This window comes from Rhea pennata, chromosome 1 (genome assembly GCF_028389875.1).
Source record: "Rhea pennata isolate bPtePen1 chromosome 1, bPtePen1.pri, whole genome shotgun sequence".
Taxonomy (NCBI): domain Eukaryota; kingdom Metazoa; phylum Chordata; class Aves; order Rheiformes; family Rheidae; genus Rhea; species Rhea pennata.
The window spans coordinates 147,844,800-147,866,474 of NC_084663.1; the positions used below are offsets into that span (position 1 = coordinate 147,844,800).

At 43.7% G+C, this 21,675-nt stretch overlaps 1 protein-coding gene across 1 annotated transcript in view; it reads left to right on the forward strand.

The window, feature by feature from the left end:
* The window catches only part of NPAS2 (neuronal PAS domain protein 2), a 101,947-nt gene that overhangs the window by 32,203 nt on the left and 48,069 nt on the right, over positions 1 to 21,675 (forward strand). Inside the window, exon 2 of the mRNA XM_062575123.1 lies at positions 18,067 to 18,120. Coding sequence (XP_062431107.1) covers positions 18,089 to 18,120 — 32 coding nt within the window. The 5' untranslated portion in view covers positions 18,067 to 18,088. The remainder of the gene's footprint in view (positions 1 to 18,066; positions 18,121 to 21,675) is intronic.

The window sequence follows — 21,675 nt, forward strand, 5'->3', positions numbered from 1 at the left end:
CCGACGGTGTTTTTTCGAACACAGATCACTGCTTCCTATAATGTTCTGTTGTCACAAATATATGCTGATTAGCTATTTATCTTCTATTTATGTGTGGAAGCGCATCGTAAAACATTCTACGTGTGATTGAGTTCCTAATAATCTGTGTCGTTGTAAAGATTAATACATTTAGTCCATCCATATAACTTCATGAAACACATTCCTTCTCCAAGATTTCTGTAGGTTTTGCAAACAGAAGATGAAACACTGATGGAAAAGGAACGTATACTTTGGTTGACTGGTCTATGAAATAACACACTTGTTTTTTCACTCTGGGTTAGCACCGTTTTCAGGTGGCAATAAGATGCCCCCAACAGAGTTGTTAGTGTCTACATTTCTCACTTGCCTATTTTACTACTACTACAGTAGCAGCAAACACTTTAGGCTGTGTTTTGTGACATGACTTATGTGTATTGGCCACCTGCAGATTTTTTTCCCATGCTAAAGCACAGTGACGACCAGCACTGCATATCAAGGTCAATATTTTCAATTTTGGGCACTGAGAGTTCAGCACTTAAATCCATATTTAGTCATCTGAATAACTGCCCTTCCAAGTACCCACATGTCTTTCAGTTCCAGTGATTCATCACTACTAGCACTTCTGCTGATATTTCCTCAGAGCTTCACAGTGTCACAATACATCAGAAGTTGCATTTTATCCAAAAGATAATTAGTGTAATTTTTGATTCTGAAAAACAAACAAAAAAACAAGGCAACCTTAACATTGCAAAAGGGTAATTGTTTCAAATCACAGAACATGTCTGAAAATCCGTCCACATATCCAGGCAGCTAAATATACTTCTGCCACTGGCCTAGAAGACCCATGTTTGAAAAGGGTGTCCCAAATCCAGTCAAAACCACATGATTTGAAATGACATTAGTGATGAATCCCAGGGAAATGCAACCTTCTCAGGTTAGAGCATAGCATGTGACTGATGACTGACATCCCCAGTTCATGGGAGAAGGTAGGAGGAGTTCGTTTAGATTGATTTATTAATGTTTTCCACAGAGTCACTAAAATGCTTGATGATTACTGGCAAAGAAATGTGAATTCAGCTAAAATCCTCCATAAATTAAATATTTAATCTAATACTAATTTAGAGGATTTTGCAAAGTGTCAGAACAAGATAACTGCATTTGCAAAAAAAAAAAAAAAAAAAAAAAAAAAAAAGAAAAGAAAAGAAAAAGAAAGAAAGAAAAACAAGATTGAGAGAACTGCCTGGTAGATTGATACAAGTAATGTATCTTTATAGCCACACAGGTCAGATTTCTGCAGCAGTATTACTATCCCTGACATCAATATTTCTATGAAGAGATAGAAAAAACATATCAGGAAAAGCAGTCTCTAGCATTTCATTCCTCTCGTTTTAGCTGACTAAAGATTTACTGCAAGCTTCGCAGTACAGTTTAAGACTCGTCATTATTTCTCAGAACAATGTTAGTTTTAAAATAGCCCAGAATTAGTTAGTGGACCAATCGAAGCTGCTGTCATAGTTCATTTCACTAAAATACTTCTGAGTTACAAAGGCATAAGAGCAAACCTAAGGAACGCCGGCATTTTACTGATTTTTCTGCTCTGTCTTCCCTCTGAAGACATCAGCTTAAACTCTTTTGCCGACAAAAGCAGGGACTTCCAAACTCCAGCTCCTTAAAGTCCAATGTGTAAATGAGGCTTTCACTGACATGCGTGCTCCCCCAGGGCTCAGTACTGGGTCCCATCCTGTGCAACTGCTTCATCAATGGGAGAATCCCCTCTGGTTGAGGGGACAGAGTGCCTCCTCAGCAAGTTTGCTGATGATACCAAGCTGGGAGGAGTGGCTGACACACCTGAGGGCTGTGCTGCTATTGAGAGAGACCTGGACAGGCTGGAGAGCTGGGCAGACAGGAACCTCCTGAGGTTCAACAAGGGCAAGTGCAGAGTCCTGCACCTAGGGAGAAATAACCCTAGGCACCAGTCCAAGGTGGGGGCTGACCTTGTGGAGAGCAGCTCTGCAGAGAAGGACCTGGGAGTGCTGGTGGATGGTAGATTGACCATGAGCCAGCAATGTGGCCTTGTGGCCAAGAAAGCCAATGGTGTCCTGGGGTGCATTAGGAAGAGTGTTGCCAGGAGGTGGAGGGAGGTGATCCTGCTGCTCTCCTCAGCCCTGGTGAGGCCTCATCTGGAGTACTGTGTGCAGTTGTGGGCTCCCCAGTCCAAGAGAGACATGGAGCTACTGGAGAGAGTCCAGTGTAGGGCTACGAAGGTGATGAGAGGGCTGGAGCACCTGGCCTGTGAGGACCAGCTGCGAGAGCTGGGCCTCTTCAGCCTGGAGAAGAGAAGACTGAGGGGGGATCTTATCAATGTGTATAAGTACCTGAAGGGAGGGTGTCAAGAGGATGGGGACAAACTCTTTTCAGTTGTCCTGTGTGACAGGACAAGAGGCAATGGGCAGAAATTGAAGCACAGGAAGTTCCACCTGATCATGAGGGGGAATTTCTTCCCTGTGAGAGTGACAGAGCACTGGAGCAGGTTGCCAGAGAGGTTGTGGAGTCTCCTTCTCTGGAGATGTTCAAGGCCCGCCTGGGTGCAACCCTGTCTACCATGCTCTAGGTGACCTGCTGAGCAGGGAGGTTGGAGTAGATGATCTCCAGAGGTCCCTTCCAACCTCACTGATTCTACGATTCTATGATCTAGCACTAGCCCTAGCTATTGGCGGAGGGAGCTGGCGTGCTCACTGCGTGGCCAGACCTGGATGGTCCGCGTGCCCACATGCAGCTGCTGGCCTGGCCTGCAAATCTGGGGGGGCGAGGCACTCGTCCACCAGTTCCCACTTGCCTTCCCCCCGGCCTGGTGGGAGAGCAGGCAGAGCATTCCCAACCCGCCGTCCCCCGGCCTGGAGGAGATTGGGATGACGGCAGCTTGCTCTAAGGTACAATTTATAATGCTAATAGACTCTAATAGGCATCTGCGCCCTTTTGGCTGCCAAAAACAGGTGTCTGACCTGTTTTTTTCCCCCGGGAAACAGGCCAGCCATGGGTTAATGCAGCACCACCAACACTGGGCAATGCATAGACAGACCCAATGTGCACTGTGCAAGTGCTTGTTAAATTTTCCATGCAATCTTCCCAGGAATCCAGTGGGATATGGAGCATTACACTTAGCAAAGAGAGGCTGTATTTTTTCAATGCCCTGTGTCCTCAAGAGTGAGGCGATTAAACGCAAAAGGTGAAAATTTTCAGAGGAGAGGGGTAAAGGGCTGGCATGAAGGTTTGTAGGAGGCTCTCCCTCTTTCTCTCATGCCCATTTGAAGAAGCCCTGCTCTGCTCTGGAGGGTCTGAGAGACTCCCTGCCGCATATTTGAGTAGTACTGGAACATGTTCGGTCATGGGCAGGGAAGATAGCGCGTACCTAATTCTCTGCACTTTCGCCAGTTTTCATTGGCACCGTCTGAAAGGTTTAAAGCTCTGAAGTTCACAAATTCACAAAGTCTTGGTGTTCGCATTATGTACTTTTATACTTGAAGTAGGAAACAATAGGAACCAGCATAAAAGTTTTCTCGGGAGCTTGCCTTTTGAATTAGCCAAAGGAAGGCGGATGAAGGGGAAAAACACCAAAAGAGTCAAAAACTGCCCTGTTTAAAAACAAAATTCCCCAGACCCACATACCTCCATAATGATGTGGCAGTAGGACGAAGTATAAGTAGTTTAAAGTGAAATGCTGGGATATCAAATTTTATACTACCTTTGGCGTGGTTTCTGTAAACTGATGTCTTTTCTGCAGACACTAAAGTTGCTGCAGTTTGTATAGGCACCCTTGAGCCTGCTTTAAACCCCTGGACAAGGAGCAGCAAAAGCATCTCTGTGACCAAACACCCTGATCCAGTCTGCGACAGGCTTTTTCCCTTGGGGCCTCAAAATTGCCTTGAGGATGGCTTTTTTTTTTTTTTTTTTTTTTCCCCCGGATTTTAGGAGCAGGACCAGAGGACTTTCCCAGACACCGACCTCTGCAGAGTAGCCAGTCGCGGCTCCCCAGCCACTTTTCTCTCTCTTTCTCACTTTTCCTTTTTCCCTAAATCTAGCTCCCCTATGTTTTTTTTTTTTTTTTTTTTTTTTTTTTTTCCCTTGTGAAACCGGGTAAATAAGAAAGCTCCTAGACCTCCACTGAGCTGCATTCTTCCTTCACAATTTGTTTAAGGTCAATTCAGAAAAAGTCTACAAGAACTGAAATCACAGTAGTGGCTGCAGGAATAGTTATGCTGTAAAGTACTTTGCTTTCTACGGAATAGTTAACCCTGATTTGTTAGAATACCTTCTAAATTGATGATGTGTTGAGGATTCAGGTCCTATTTTCCCATATGCAGTGTTCTGGTAATGGTCATGGCACTATATTTGTAATAAACTGCCATTCAGCATGAGTAAGGATCCAAAAATATGTCATTTTTTCCCTCTTAGTTTTTATCTTTGGTAATTATGAAGGATAGGTAGCAGTGTGCAACAGCTCAGGCTTTTAGGGACCTAGACACACACTTAGTGTGTCTGTATGAATATCTGACACAGATGGCAAATAAAATAGCAAGTCAGTTTGACACTCTGACAGCAAATTTTCTTGCTAGTGGAAAGGGTAAATGCACATTTTGAATTGCAGGAAGCACCTATCGTAGCCAAAGGATGCTTTCCTACCAATATCATTTGGCACAAGAAAGACACATTATTTTGCAATTCTAACTTGCGCAGTACATGAGCATGAGGTGAATCAGCATATCACTATTTCACTATGGTTTTCAGGCTGCCTTTATTCTTTCTTTTCACAGAAAGAATATCTAGCAGAGGCATAATCTGATATTTTGCGATGGGGCTTTTAATGACTTCTGTTTCTGAAACACAGCAGTTGAGTGAATATGCTAAAATTTAAGTGCACTTTACGCTCTCTGGACTATATCCTGCATTTAGCTCATGTTCAAGAGGACATTAGGCTGAGACTTTTTGAAATCTCTATTTCATTTTAGTCAATAGAGAGAGTTTAATGCACAATGTGAATGAAGGGGATGCTTGAATATGAATAAAAAATGCAAACAAAAGCAGCTATAGTTCTCTCTCCTTCCCTCATTTCGTCGATTTAAAGCTTTTTTTTATGGTAATAAGAATCAAGCCACTGCAATGCACTATGGATAGAAAAACTAAGTCTTTCAAGTCATTTCCTTGCCTGTAATTCATAGGAGGAGGACTGAATCCTGGAGTCAGATCAGTTTTAATTATTCCTAAATAATCTGATTCCGGACCCATTCTATACTTAAATTCATTACTTCAGGCTCTGCATTTAAATTGAATGGACAGCTTAAGCTGTAAAATCTGTTGTCTTGAACGTTCTTCAGGATTCCCCTTTTCTAAGATCCGTGTATTTAAGTTGCAGTCCTTAACAAAGATGCCTGGAATAGGGGTTATTCCCTGGCACCAAGGAACAGCACCGCTGGCTGCTGTGATTCCCGGAGCTCTCCATACAGCACTGCAGTGCCTCGTCACGCAAGACACAGTTGTAGTACCACAAAAATAGAACATCTATCAATTACGGTTGAGGAGACAAAACCTCTGTATATAATTCAGACAAAATCTCCTCCACGTATAGAATCCAGTAGTAGGAAAAGGGACATGAGGTGCAGGGAGAGGTGATGGATTGAGAACTTACTTACCACGCAGGAAGACGATAGATATTACCATTAAAGCCAGACTAACACTGCAGAATGATTATGCAGAGATTTTTCTTGGTTCTATACAGGCTTCAGTTTTGTTTTTTCTTCTTCAGGTCTTGAGTTGGTTTTTTTTGTTGTTGTTTTTGTCATGCTGACCCGTAAGAGTTATCATTACCTGAAATAAATAAAAAGGAACAGGAAATGCAGTATGCTTGGTGCACTAAAGGTTCGAGTTTTTCATCTCTCAACATTTTGTTTTTCAAATTACTGTATTCCCAGTAGCACAGCAAAAATCATTTGCCTTAATGCAATTGCTAACAATCACGATATCAACACAAACCTCTGTTTGTTCATATGTTGAGCTCATTGAATAAAGCAGCTTATCATTTATCTGTGTAGAAGCTTTTAATTAGTTTTCTGAATTTACTCCAGAGATTAATGGGTAGATAATATTAAATACATGCTTTATTGTTTTCGTTTCTTTATTGAGATGTCTGAATTTGTATGCCAATCCAACTTTGATCTTTTACTCTCTCTCCGCACTAATAACTGTAAGATATTTGACTGCAAACAAACTCCTGTGTAAAAATTCCAGCAGTCCGTTGCAATAGTTTTCAAAGGCGGTGGAGGAGGGGGAGGCTGTAATTTAGGGCTCCACTCTCTCGACGATTATAAACCGTGCTCAGAAAAGACCCTTTTGCACCGGTGGCTCATGCTGGTGCTTTTCAAGGCTTCCAGTGGGCAGGCGGGTGCTCCGGCAGCACCAGCCCCGGCGTGCTGCCCCCCGCCTGGCCTGTCCGCCCCTCTGCCTGGTGCTGAGCCCTTTTCCCAGGCCAGGTTTCCCCACCACCACCACCCCGACCTGCTTCACCGCATCTGCGTTCGCCTTGCCCAAGGGACATTGTTGCGGCAAGCTCACAGCCGCCCCTACACAAGATGACCGGGTTTGCAAGTACCCCAGAAGAAGAGCTGCCGTTGTGGTGCAGGGAACGTGTCCCCTTCTTGCCAGGCAAAGACAGCAAGCCCAGGCTCCTGAAATCCTCTTTGCTCTTCTCCTTTTTTTCTTTCTTTTCATTCTCCCCTGCCTTGGGGGAATGTGCACCTTCACAGTGTGGATAAAAGGGAATGGAAATCCTATGTAAACAGCACATCACTTTTATTAAAAAGAGTGCCCTGTGTAAATATAAAGTTCAACGTTACAGTTTTGTTGGCCCAGTAGGAGGAGGACTAAAAATGCTTATTAGCGGGTTTAAAAGCAGGAGTTCAGTTATATTAGCTACAAAAATATAATTATCATAATTAAGATTGCAAAGCACTAATGAAGATCTTTAATAATTATCCTTTCTCCTCAGAGATTCACTTTGCAAAACCTGATTTGAATTTACATCACACTGAAGAATCTTTATCGCTGTAAAATGGGAACCACCGGTAGCATGCTGAAGCGGAGAGCAGCGGCACCCAGCACCACGGCTGGAGTGACCCTCAGCCCGCGATAGGAGGGACCCGCGGCCGTAAATTCGCGAGACATGGTGCAAAACACGGGTGCGACCTTGGCTTGGTGCTGCGTCCGAATGCTCGGCCAGGGTACGGACACGGGCTTGGACTCGGACGTAAAACTGGGGGACCAAGGCCGGGCAGCACCCAGCCACACAGTGCCATGCAAGCAGCCGGGCTGTGTATCTCTAGGCTTTGCGGTGCCCAAAAGGGCTCTGAGCTCACTGCACCCTCCTGCCTCGGTCTTGTCAGAAATAACCTTAAAACCCCATAGAAGACAGGGTTCACCAGCAAGGGAGACAGCAAGCCGTGCCGAGAAATAGTTCATGTGGACACAGGCTTACAGAGTCCCTCCTGAGAGAGGAAAGAGGCAGCAAGTCGTCAAAATCAGATGACAACAAATTGTCCATTTAAAAATATCTCCCCAAAACAGCTTTTCATGATTCATCTCCCCAGATGATTAAATATTTAGTTCTGCTGACAGGAATATGATAGTTACTATAGAGCAGAAAATTTAGTGCAGTGTGTGAGTTATAAGCAGATATGTTATCAAGCTGTTAACACAAAAGTGATAGGATTATTGACGCTGATATCTGTATTTATTTTTGTATATTGTATGCGGATTTTTTCCCCCGTATCACAGCAGATTTAGGCCACAGCTTTGCCTTTTGCACAGGAAAGGAAGCTCTTGCCTTCTTGCAGGCTCTGTACAAAGGCTATAGCACTTCCCTCTGCGCCTCCTACCTCCCGCTCCCATCCGTGGGAATTGCTGGGGCTGCCATGGGCATCACCACACTGGGACACCCAGGCTGGAGGAGTTGGGCATGGAGTATAAGGACACGGGTGGCCAAGGTGAGCACTTGCCACTGGGCTTGAGTCCCAGTCTGCTGCTGAGGCCAGGGCCCACCAGCACCTAGGGTCTTGCTGGGTCATGCAATGTAGGGGGAGAGGATGACACAGGAAGGACAACACAGCTCCCATGGGGCAGAGAGAAGGCCAGGCCACTGAGAGAAGATGATCCTTCACCCCCAGGTTCTGCTCAGTCTAGAGAGAGTTACCACATGAGGCTAGACATCAAAACACCTATGCCCTCAGAGAAATAGGGCATCTCACTGGGTTTCTGGTGTGCTTTCTCCTTTCTTTGCGAAAACATGTGGTCTCATATTTCAGCATCTTATGTATGGAGTGAACACCATTGCAGCTGGTGGAAACTCTGATTGTACAGTCAAATATTCAAAATTCCCATAGATATTTAACAAATAAATAAAAATGTAAGGGGAAATGAACTTGTTTCAGCTCCTGAATATCTTGCTTTGTACTTTAGTGCAACTGTAGCCTGTTTAATTGGATGGAAAGGATTAAACGGATCTTGTCAAGGCTATTGCTGACAGAAAGAAAAGAGCAACTTTGACAACAGTCCCACCTAGAAAGACTGATTTTCTGCTTGTGTTTTCCAGGTAGTTCATGCCAAACAAAACAAAAATTTGTTGAGTTTTTGTCAAATAGATGTTTAAAGCATTTTACTCACATATTCTGCCAAAGTGCATGTGCTGGCTGAGCATTTGACCGTCATAAAATTGTGTCAGATGTTGTATTATTCTACTTATTTAAATATTTGCAGAAGCAAATAAACTTTAATATGTTTTTACAACTAAGGATACTTTATAACTGAGACCCAAGATTTCAGAGCTAATAATTACAAAATCATCTGTGCAGCTCTACCTCAATGTTTAGACCTCGAGTTTGCAAATATATATATATATATATACATGAGGGACTTCTTATAGCAGTGTAGAGTTAAGCATATTTACAGTCTTTGTGCATTCAGGACTTCTGATACTATGAGGATTAAAGTTTTATAAATACCTAAAACAGATTAAGAAGATGGAAGGAGAGAGAGAAAAATATAAATTTTGCAGTCGAGGGCCGTTCTCAGGAGACGTATTTTTCGTCTTCTTTTTTGGTAATTCTATTACAAAGTGAATATGCTTTCAAATCAGTGTCTAAAACTGACATGACAGACACATGACACATAGACATACAATGTTAAGATGCATGTCTCACGTTCCTTTCTCCTAGACAGCAGGTTTATAGAGCAGGAGGGATGTCAGCATAGGGGAGACAGTGCTATTCACAGCACAGAAGAGCAAAACATAGTAAAGTAGGTTCCAGGCGCATATATAATGTAGGAACTCATTCAAGGGGACTGATATGCTCAGGATGTTCCTGATGGTAGCTAGCTCACAATATCCAGAAGTGACACCAGGCATTAGCACAGTGTAACAGGACACACTGCTGGCAGGAACCCAGTGGTACTGGGGTTCCTACAAAGCCCTGGAATCACAGGATAATTCAAGTTAGAAGGGACTTTGGGATATCTCACATCCATCCTTCAAGGCTAGGCCATCTCTTAGGTCAGGCCAGGTTGCCCAGGACCTCATCCAGTTAGGTCTTGAAACCTCCAAGGACAGAGACTGCTCAGACTCCTTGGCGACCTGCTCCCCTGCCTGACCATCCTCATCAGCAAAAAAGACTTTCCCATGCATCTCTATGAGGAGCCCATCTCCACCTCCTCAGTGAGCCCTTGTAGATGCTGGGGGGTTATTCAGTGCCCCCAAAGCCTTCCTTTCCCCACACTGAGTAAGCCCAAGCTCCACCAGCCTCTCTTCACAGGGTAAGTGCTCCAGCCCCAAACATCTTGGTGGACCTCTGTTGGACTTGTTCTAGTTTATCGATGTCTTTCCTGTTTGGAGAGGAGGGGGACTAAAACTGGATGTGGTATTCTAGATATGGTGTAATGAGTGCTAAGTAGAGGGGGATAATCCCTTCCTTCAGTCTGCTGGCTGCAGTCCTGTTGAGACAGCCCAAGATACTGCTGGCAATCTTCCTCACAAGGACACACTGCTGGCTCACATTCAGCTTGCTGTTTGCCAGGACCCCTAGAGTCTTTTCCATAGAGCTATTCCTCAGACCATCAGTCCCCAGCCTCTGTCATTGCTGGGGGTCTTACTTCCATGGTGCAGGACTTGGCATTCATCTTCACTGAATTTCATGAGATTTCTGTTAGTCCAGTCCTTCAGCCCACCTGGGTCCTTCCAATGACAGCCCTGCCTTTGAGCATGAAGGCAATGTAAGTGACATCCACCACTCCCCCTCCATCCACAGATCTAATCAGGCAATCAGGTTGGTCAGGCATGATTTACTATTCATAAATCTATTCTGACTGTTCCCTGTCACCTTCCCCTTCATGTGCCCAGAGATGTACTCCAAGAGGACTCTCCATGATTTCCCAGAGACTGAAGTGAGGCTGACTGATCTATTGATCCCTGAATCATCCCTTTGGCCTTTTTTGAAGGCAACATTTGCCTTTATGCAGTCATCAGAGACCTTCCCTAATCTTCACCTTCAAAGACCCTTCAAAGATGAGAGAGCAGCCAGCTCTCACAGCGCTCGAGGATACAGCCCATTGGGTCCCCTGGACTTATCTGGGTCAAGCCCCCTCCAGTCTCCTGACTCAACTGTCATCCAATGCTGGTCAGTCCTCTCCTCCTTGACCCTCATCTCTAAGCACAGAGGCCTGCAAGGCCTTGCTGGTAATGACTGAGGCAAAGAAAGCATTGAGTACCTCAGCCCTCTTTGGGTTTGCTGTGACTAACACACCCTGCTGCAGCAATGGTCCCACATTTTCCTTGTTCAGCCTTTTACTGCCGAGGTAGCAGCAAAAACTCTTCTTGTTGCCCTTGACATCTCTTGCAAGTGATAGTTGTAGCTGAGCCTTGACTTTGCTGACACCATCCCTTCCCATCCTATAGAATTATGAATGTTTGGCTGTGCACCCTAGTTTTGTAATGGTCCAAATTCTCCTGCCCTCATGGGAGTAGCACATTGCCTGGCTTTGCGTCGTTTTGTAAGGAGTGAGAAATAAATATGCCAAACTAGTAATAATTCAGCCTTTAATTGCCCCATATCACAGTTCCTGTGCTAAAATACACCCATTAATTCCAGTGTACTAGACATGTTTGGTAAAAGTCCTGCTTCTTGCAGGCACCATCCTTCCTCCCAGAGGAACACGCTTTCCCTCGCAAAGGCAGCAGTGGTCTGAGCTGCCATTAGGTGCCCTATGACAAGCCTAGGTGCTTCATCACCGCAGCTCGTTCAGAAAGAGAGATGGCTGCAAGCAGCCCATTGCAATCACATCATCCGTTCATCACGCAGAACAATGTTCCTGACCTGACCTACTTTTCCCGTACACCCACGGACCGCTAATCCTGTTTAGCATTGCTGGAAGGGGACGGGCACACCAAGAAGTGCTCCGAGTTACACAGATGGCAGTCTTTGCTGATTAATGTTAGTTTAATTTGTTTGCCTTTCTGTTTCCAGTAGTGAGAGAGGAGCGCAGAGCAGGGCTTGAACCTGGGAATTTGTTTAGTCTAGTCATTGAAGTTTGAATGGCTCTAGTCACTGAGTGATGATAATAAGGAAAGATAATGAGCGTGTATATACTGATCTTCATCAGAGATACCAAGCTGTGTACAAACTTTACACATTGCTCACGAGCTCACGTGACTCTTCTCACTTACTCTGGCTGTACTCCAGCACAGCTTTGCTGACATCAGCTCTGTTACTCCTGCCTTAAACTGAAGCAAATAGCTCCTTACCTGTAGAGGGTTCACACACAACACATCTAAAAATATAGCCATCACTGAGGTAGCGATGGGGTAGCTGTCCAATAGCATACAGCAATAGGCACAGTGTTTCTGACCTATGGGAAAGAATAACTTTCCACTACATGGGAATAATGTAAAGAATAGTACCAGGAGATATTATGAGAGTTTACATCTCTTCATTGTAATCCCATAACACTCAAGTGCTTTATCAGTGAACGTTTCATTGCCATCCTCAGTTCAGAAGAGTGGACCATTAACATATGTCAAATTCCACCATTTTCATTGTCTCCATTTGGATTTTTTTAGGAGTTGGTTGCTTTAAGCCACTTACAAACTACAGATTCATTGTAAATAAAAAACATGAAGGTTAGAATAATAACTGTTCAATTGAAACGATCAATAAGATGCATTTAATAAAACATTAGTCTTTTTGTATATTCAATTATTGTCTACTAATTGTTTGGTAATCACCAGATTCTAGGTGATTTTTACTGTAATGCTTTTTCTGTAAGAAACATTCTGTGTTTTCCAAAGTCCGTATCTAAAGCAGTGCAACAAGTTATCTGCTAAGATAATAACTTCACAAAGTCCAAAAATTTTCTCCAAAAGTTTTCTTCTTCTTCTTCTCTTCCCATGCTTTTTTTTTCTTTTTCTTTATCTTTTTTTTCTTTTTTTTTTTTTTTTTTTTTTTTTTGGAACACACCAAACATCCTCTTACCTAGTATAAATAAAATGTAGCAAATTATTGAGAACAGGAAGACTAAGTTACACACTGCCAGGCAAAAATAATCCTAACGCTAATGCTAGACACTTACCATGCAACTAGATTTTTTACTTTGCTTGTAAAAATAGTAATTCCCATAACAATTTAAGTATTACATGACCTGCGGTAACTGCAGACTGCCATTCTCCTTTTGAAAAATCACAGTCCCTTCTCAAATAGCAGTGTAGATCATAAAGAAAGTGATTTTTCACTTTTAGTTTCCATTTTCCCAAGGTTACTGTGTTTACATTTAAATCAATTTTAATTTGTATGGGTGAGATTATGCTGTATTTAGCTATGGGCTCTGTTATGTTACTGTAACAATTCATAGGTTTATATCTGAAAAATAAGCATGGAGGGATGCATTTCTGATTTAAGTTTGACTTGCCTATGAATCTGTTGACTTATTCTGATCATATTTATACAGACCCGTCCTGCATCTCTACATACGAAACACCTCATGAGTGCTACACACACCAGAGAGCTTCATCCATGCCAGAGGGATGTGGGATGAGGAGTCCAAAGCAGTCCCTTTTTGCCTCTCGCATTGCAGCCTTTCCTCTCATGTCCTGCATGCTAATCTTTCTCTTTGCCCAACAGCAAGCATTTGAAGGGAAATGCTCTGTGTTAGTGCATTTTACCCCTCTTTGGAGCAAAGGGGATGCAGCTGCGGGTACCAGCCACAGCCATGGTCCCCAGTGCTGCTAAGTGCCTGCTCAACCTTGAATCATACTTGATACACATGAGGTCCTGTTGTTTGTTTTCCATCTCTACACTCGTGGGTGGATCCAGCCTTCAAATCCCGATCGACTGAAACAACCGTGTGCCTCCTTTGGGCTGCTGCACTCATCAGCAGCAGCCTTTTCCTCCCTTTCCATGGGGAGAAGAAGGGTAACTCCTCCCACCAAGGCAGTGCTCAGCCCCTGGCAGAGATCAGACGTGGCAGGGATGGGCTCTGAGCGCTGCGTCTGGGGCATGTGGGGATGTATCCACTTGCTGCTTTTTCTTTGTCCCCCATCTCAGATGCAGCAGCTGCTGGGGAGGCTCTGCCCAGGAAGCAGATGTTAGCGCAAGACATTTCTTCCTAGAGCCCGAATTTTCCTTACAACCCTTGCCAGCGCTCTGTCTGTGGCAGGACTGCTCTCCAGGTGCAATACCATCATCTTTACTTAGCATGGTGGTATTGTACCAGCATGCTCAGTGGTCTCACCCAAGGAGGTGTGAGACCTCCACCTGAGGGAGGGCTCAGGCATATGCATATCAGGGTGGGCAGTGACGTCAGGGCATGGCCGAGGGAGGCACTTCTGTCCCCAGGACTGCATGATGTGCCCTGGACGGGATGAGTAGCTCAACACCCCAAAAGGCCTGCAGGACAGGGGCAGCAGCTATCCCAGCACTTGTGAGAGGCAAAGGGAGGCAGAGCCTGGCTTTCGTGGCCAGGAGCACAAATATCATGATTTCTCACCAGGCTTCCCCAAGCGTAACCTGGGATCTCTAGGAGAGATTTATGTCTTGGTCTTTGTCATGATGGGCAGGGATTTAATTAGGCTGAGTTAACTGAGAATGATTGAAAGTTCATGTTAAATGCCAGGCTGATTTGTAGGAATTGAGATTAGCTGGCCATAGAGCATCTTTGTGGGAAATCAACAGCTGATAATTTACATTTGAATGTCACTCATTTGGTAATGTAGCCTTATAACCACTAAAACAGTAAGGAGGGAAACCAGCCTAGCAGACACAGATGAGCTCACTGAAAAATGTGTTTAAAGTGCAGCATAAGGTGATCAGGGCCAGATGAATTTTACAGCACAAGTTCTGTGTCCACTGGGAATAGCCTATCAAAATAAACATGTGCAACTTTTCTTCTGGAGAGTCCCTGGAGTGACCTGGCATTGTGCCTGAATTACTTCTTTCCCAAGCAACTATTCATTCTATGAATGAACATGGGGGGCGGTCATGCTGTAATTCTCCATCTGATACCTAAGCCGGGGATATGTGGTTACCTTTTTACCTATTCATTTCCAGAAAAGCTCATATTAAAAAATAATGGGAAAAAAGTACTTAAAAATGAACAAAATAAAAAATAAAACATTTTCATGAAAGTGCTAATAATCAATTTCCCATGTACTGTCAGGGTAAAAAATTTTTTTTTTTTGCTTTGCTTATCACACTTAAGGCATACTTGCTGGTCAGAGGACCTATAGCCTGATGGCAGATTTATGGCTTGTCCAAATTCCCCTCCCATAAGGGAAGTACTCTGCGGGATACAACTGGCTAACAGGCCCGGGCCCTGGGACAGAGAGGGGCGATGCTTTGCCAGCAAAAGGAGCCTAGCTAACAACCAGGCTGGCAAGGAGCTGGCCCTCCGTGAGGGGGAGCAATCAGCTGGGGCGCTGCAGCCTGCCCGTGGCTGATGAGGCTCCCTCGGACCGGGCGTGGTGTTCGGCGTGTCCAGAGGCCCCAGACTTTTGGGTGCAAAGATAGCCCTTTTTGCTTACCTTACTTCTCATGCTGTGCCATCCTACTTCTTAAACTCTTTTGAAGACAGGAGCTTGTCTCGGGGTGGGGGGGACTGGAGCCAACCTTTGAAAAACTTGCCATTGGTTTGTTCTGCCCCACTCAGGTGTATCTGTCTTTCTGTGTGTCTGTCTGTCCCAGTACCTTGATGGCAGGAGTACATGGGCTTCCTCTGCCTTATTCCAGGTGGTTCCCATCTTTTTGACTGACCATTTCTTCACTTGTTGTTGATAATGAAGATACTAATGAAGTTCCAAACATGGCTGTTGCTCTTAAACACTCCCCCACTGCGAGTTACGCCATGTGGTGCTGTTACCCTCAGGTTTTCAAATGCCCTTTGTTAGCCTGAAAGGATTGTTCGGATTTGGAGAAACCTTCGTGCTTCTTGTCTTAATGTCATTTTCTTTGCAGGGGAATGGTGGCACAGAGCCAAGGAATTTGCTGTCTGCCTCTGTCATTGTAACGAGCCAGAATTGCATCCTAACCCCCTTGCTGATGGGGGATAAAAGAGTAGATTGCCTTTCTCGTTATTCTGGGCCCTCCCAGCTCAAGGCCAGGGAGGATAATGTGGAGCAAGCAGGTTGCACTAAGCACATACCTAAACTCCATGTCATTGGGCTCTCCTCCAGCACTTAGCCAACATCTGGTGTGGCTTAGGGGAAGGATGACCATACTAGCTAGCAGAAGCTGTATATTCTGATGTATCTATTTTGTCAAGAACAGTTTTAATTGCATATGGTACATATGTACTGGCAAACACTGTTAGCAATGCTCATGGTGCTCTGGAGATTTTGCTGTGTGAGGAGATGGAAGCAAAATGACAATTAGATATTGTCTAACACTAGCAACAGCACAGCGGGTCCTGAATTCGATGTCAGTCAGTGAGAAACCTTGTTTACTGGAAGCTGGCCATGAATCACTGTAAAGATCTAGCCAAATCCTTGGCAGAACAGACCAGTTAGACCTGTTGCTCTCTTGTCAGGGTAGAGGCTTCCCAACAGTGTAATTCCTTGACAGTTTATAGGGGACCTTTGGAAGCCTCTTTCTGTTAGGTACTGTCTGCCTCACAAAACCAGATGGGGCTAAAAACTACATAGCATTATCTGCTATTTTGTTATGTATAATAGGATTCAGCAATTTAAATCTGCCAGTCACAGCTAAAAAAGCCAACGTCTCTTTATATTTCCTACTTATGTTCCTCCATTAACAAGTTGAACCCCATTAAGTAGGAGCTTTGCCCTCCAATCAGTAACTTGTAGCTTTTAATCTCTCATTGTGCTTATATTTGATTACAAGTTACAAGTAGTTTCATGTTCTTAATTAACTACTGACTAACGAGCCAGTGTAGTAATACTGTATAGGAACAACTAACAGAAGGACAGAGTATATCCACTGTTCTCACTATTGATTTTTAATAAAATATTCTTTAGACAGGCAAATTTCTATGTGACTCATATCTGGAAAATACAATGGGCTGAAATAAAGCATAACAATTAACTTCCCTGCTTCCCCCCTCCAATCTTTTTCATATGTCTTACCTTTTGAGGAATCATTACATGAACATTTTATTGATTTTTGAAACTATTATCATTGCATGTCATTATATTGACACTTTGAAAATGATCTTTGGAAATATCTAGAGTTAGTAACAGCATTGAGCTCCTGGTCTGGAAAATATTTGTGTGGCATGCAGCAAATTGCAGCTTTTGTGTTCTGATGTGAGTGTGAGCTGCCACGAGAGAAGGCAGGTAGCGTACAGCCTTGTCCGCAGGCTGAACAGGGCTGTGTCTCAAGCATCTCTTTCTCATGAGACCATGGAGCAAAAGAGGGGTGGGCAGTGCGCTGGAGGCAAGTGTTTCTGAGGATCTCAGCTTTCAGTTGTGTTGGTCTTGTATTTTTCCCTCTGCTTCACCTACACGATTTACTGCTTTAGTTGTTTACTCCATTTTGCTCCGTGGCTCTATGAACACATCTCATGCTCAGAATACTTTATCTTTACAGAATGAACTGCTTGAGCGACTAGACCATAAACCTGATTGCAGGTCAAAACATTTTGGTCAATGTTAGCAAAAGGAGTGAAACTGATGGCCACGGTTCACGGGCAGGGTTAGAGCCAGGGGCTACATCTTCACCTATGCAGCAAATCAAGGCCTGGCAGCTGCTCAGCCACTGAGCACTGGCCATTTTAAGCCTGGGCAGAGATGGAGAAGAGCTGTGTAGGCAGCAGCTTCATTTGTCCTCTCCAAGCTCAGTGCTGGGAGCACCAGGAGGATGGTCTGTCAGCTGTTGTTAGTTATGGAGTGTTTGTTCCTCCATGAGGATATCTGTCCTTTAGGAGCCAGACTTAGGCAGCAGAATTTATGAGGACACTTTGAATTTGGGCTGTAATGCAATGAGGTTGCAACTGTCTCTTTGGTACTCAGATGAGGGCCCTTGAAGGAGGATGAAATGTCTCCCAGCAGGAGGCTTCACATGAGGAGTCCAAGGCATGACCAAGGCTGGCTCCAGTCAATGCACCAGAGACAATAGGTTTGAAATCCGGGAGTGCTGAAAATGTCTTTTCAACCTGGGCAGAGAACCTAGCGCCCATCTAGACTGCAGATTTGCAGAGAATAATCCCAGCACTGAAAATCCCCCAAGAGGTGTTTGACATTTTTCTACTGTGTTGGTGTGCTGCATTGTGTCTGGGGCCTTGATTGCTGGCTGGAGCCCCTGCAAGTTAGTGTGATACTAAGAAATAATATTATCTACAACGGATGTTTCTTAAAATCAAAGACTGTGGCATAAAGCACTGCTGACACATTTATCTGACCTGGATATCATCACTCTGTTATTAAAATGAAATAGAAGCTACTCTGAGAATAACCCGAAAGTAGAGCTAACACGACAATTTATAATGACTCTTGCATTCTTTTAACAGAAAAAACTGCTTAGACAATCTAATGGATGAAGATGAGAAAGACAGGGCAAAGAGGTGAGCATTTTTTATTTTATAACTCTCTGTTTACCTTGTGGTGAGCCTGATACTGTTTGTTGCTGCAGAAGCAGTTTATTCGTAATTAATTAAACAAAAAGAAAGAGTAGAATAGAGCCAAGCACAACCTGAAAAACTGCCATATCACAGATCACTATTCTCAGCTACCCTGTAAGAACAAAATAACTTCATTAATGTTTCCTGTGGAAAATGTCAAAGAAGCAAAGGCATTGATTGCTTTTTTTCCTATTACTGCAGAGCACTAGAACTGAAGAACAAGCAGAGTACTCCTGGTTCTATAATACATCACCTAGCCTCCAGAGTGTATAAAGCGTGTGGGTTTTTTTATTTACAAAAGACATCCTGCAAAAAAAAGAAACTTTAAAAAATGATTTTTTAAAAAATTATGATGGTCATTTGTTCAGCTGTGTCTATCTCACAGTAATGAAAACACACAGAAGTTACCTTCCTAACAGAAAAAGACCACTGAAGTGCTGTGTCAACCCGGAACTGGCACAAACATCTATTCACATATATTATTCTCTCCCTGATAAAGTCCCAGTGGATAAGTAGGCAGGAAATTATTGTGGGGTGGAGGGAGAACATGTTTTGAGGCGTGTTTTGATTTGTGGCAATAAGCTGTAATAACTGTCAAATCTGACTGGCATCTGCAGTGTCACAAAAGCTGCTGGCAAGCTTTTTTTTTCTTTTTTTCTTTCCTTTTTTTTTTTTTTTCCAGAAGCTTTATCAATATTGCAACCTGCAGCTTAATTGCTTTAGAGGGAGCCGTAGGTTGCACGCACTTTTTTCCCTTGGTTCTCTCTAATGAGAGTATTTCCAGTCCAGGCACAACTAGTTGATCCAGTTTCATCTCTTTGGATTCCTTCTCCTCTTCTTTCCTCCCTGCAGCCTTTTCTCACTAATATAGGTCAGCACACGCTGCAACCAAGCTCAACCGTTCTCTTTTGCTCCCTTTTCTGATTTGTGCATGCTCAAGGCCTGCGTTTGATACCGGCAGCAAAGTGCTGACCTCCACTTAGGGCTGCGAGGGATATCTGCTGAGGCAAAGGGTCCGTCAGCCCCTGAAGCCCTGCTGCTACCGTCTCCAGGGAAGGCTTCATGCGCCTGAGACTTCCCAAACAGAGAGCTATGGGCGCGCAGTACAGCGAGCACGGCTGTGCCAAACCGGCTGTAAATAACATAGACATCTGTGGACAGGGGAGGAGGTGGATTCAGGGAAGGGATGCCTCACGCCACATTGCATCGCAAAAGGATGCATCTTCGGAGACGGGATATCGCAGCTGAAGGTGCCACAGTGAGCGAGGAGCGCTGTGAAATGTGAATTTCTGGTGCACGAAACACAAAATCAGAGACATGGAAAGTAGAAGAAGGAAGCCCACGAATAGTTTCCTTCATTCTTCACACAGCTAAGACCTGATTATTTTCAAAATATTTCTGAGCTAATTGTCAGAAAAATGGATTAAATGCATACATATAGGACAAGGATAAGATAATACATATCTTCCCTATCAATGGTTGTCATCACCATCTGGTATGATTTTTATTCTGTTTGCTCAGCGAGGGATTTTTTTGTGATACCCTGGGGCAGGCCTATATCAAGGTGGACAGAGAAACAGTAACTTTTAAAATGAAAAAAAGAAAACAGCTTCTTTATATTTTAATTTAGTTACATTTTGCTTTTTATAGATGAACCTAAATTTGAAATTCATTTTGAAATCATGAGAGGCTATATGAAGGTCTAAAATTGCTATAATATATTAAACCCATTTCAATTCCACTAAAAATAATCAAAAGCTACGTGTTTTCTCCCCAAGCTTTGAAGAAAGTCAAACCTGGGAGAAGCCATTGGCTAAGCATTTTGCTGTTGTTTGTTGAAAACTGATGGCTCCCATCTGTCATGTGTTGCAGGGGAAGCACTTGGTTTTATTTTATTCAGTCTAAGGAACAGGTCCCTCACAGCTAAGAAACCAAAGAAGGGGTAAGAAAACCCGGGGAAAAAGTTTTCTGCTCTCATTTTATGAGTAAAAGTTGATGAGACTGGAATCTAACTCTTTGGGGAGGGACCCAAGCCTGGAGCTGGATTTCTCAAGCCACAAGTGTGACCAGCCACCCTCATATTTATTACGTGCTTCAATTTATTGCGCACGTTCGGTTTGTATTATACAGACGTGCTGCCTCAAGAGCGAGGCGCCTGGGCTCAGATTCCCCCGGTTCGCCTTTAGGCGCCTGATTGCGAGTGCCAAAGGAAGTCAAGGCTGAGAAGAACCAGCGTCTTAAGCGCACCAGCATCGTTAAGGCCTTCGAGGATGGCGATTAAAGCACCCGCCGCAGAGCCCAAGTCACGGGCTGCCCGTGGCGGGGGCAGAGCCGTGTTTCCTTCTCCCCGGAGGGCCCGAGCCGCGGGCAAGGGCAGCCTCAGGGCATCACCGCCCCATCTGCTGACCCCAAGCCGTTGTACTGCAAAGCACCCGTTGGGGAGGAGACCAGAGGGAGGCCCCGAGATAGGCAAATTTTTGTAGTTTATTGACTACAAGCGGATGGTTAGGTGTGAGAGGAGCTGCTCCTTGCAGAAGAAGGAAGTTTTTAAAGCAAAATAGCCTTTGATATATTACCTGTGGTGGGAACAGGGGCCACACTCTCCCAAGGGGAGGCATCTGAACTCTGAACCTTCGCCAAGGGATTATTATTTAGCGAAGCTGTGTTGCTCTTCCTTCAGGGAACTGCTGTTTTAGAGCCCTGGTCTGCTGCAATTCATTCCCATAACGCTCTACCTAACTTCACTCCAAAGCCACAAGGCTTAAAATCTAGGTACGGTGGCACCAAGCCTGAAAGCGTCTAATACTTCTTTGAGATCTCCATCTTCTGGAGACAGAAATAATATGAATTCTTTGGCTCTGCACAAGGCTTACTTTGTTTCATAAATGTATTAATTTAAAACAAAAAGCATACTCTGTGAACTCTTTTCTCTCACCTTCTTTTCTTTTTGTTTGCTTTTACTAACAGAAAATTATTTGGAAATATATTTTTTGCAGTTTAATTGAATTCCAAATTCCAACCAAAACCAGCCTGAAGTGACACAGGAGAAAGCATTTAATAAATTAGAACTAACATGTGCCATTTTTCACTCCAGTAAAATATAATCTTCAGACTCTGAATTAAGGTATGTTACGCAGTTAGTTGCTTTAATGTGTATACAATGTATCCTGCTGGACAGCAAAAAGAAATTCCAAATTTAATGCAAAATCACAAATCTTTGTAAATCAGTCTAGTGAAATGGCTGTTAATCAACACATAACAGTCTTTCTAGAAAACAATAAACAGCAAATATATAACAGATTAAAAATGACTATTTAATGACATTTTAAGAAGGCAATTTTGATCATTCTGAGTTCAAGCTGTCCTGTATGTTCAGCTGTATTCTCTAAAAATCCAAATTCTATTCATACTGTCTCTCTTCCCCTTGAGCAGGTCATAACTTTTTCTGAGTAGTAAGGAGAGAGGAGATCTGGGACGAATAATATGGAATTAAGATAC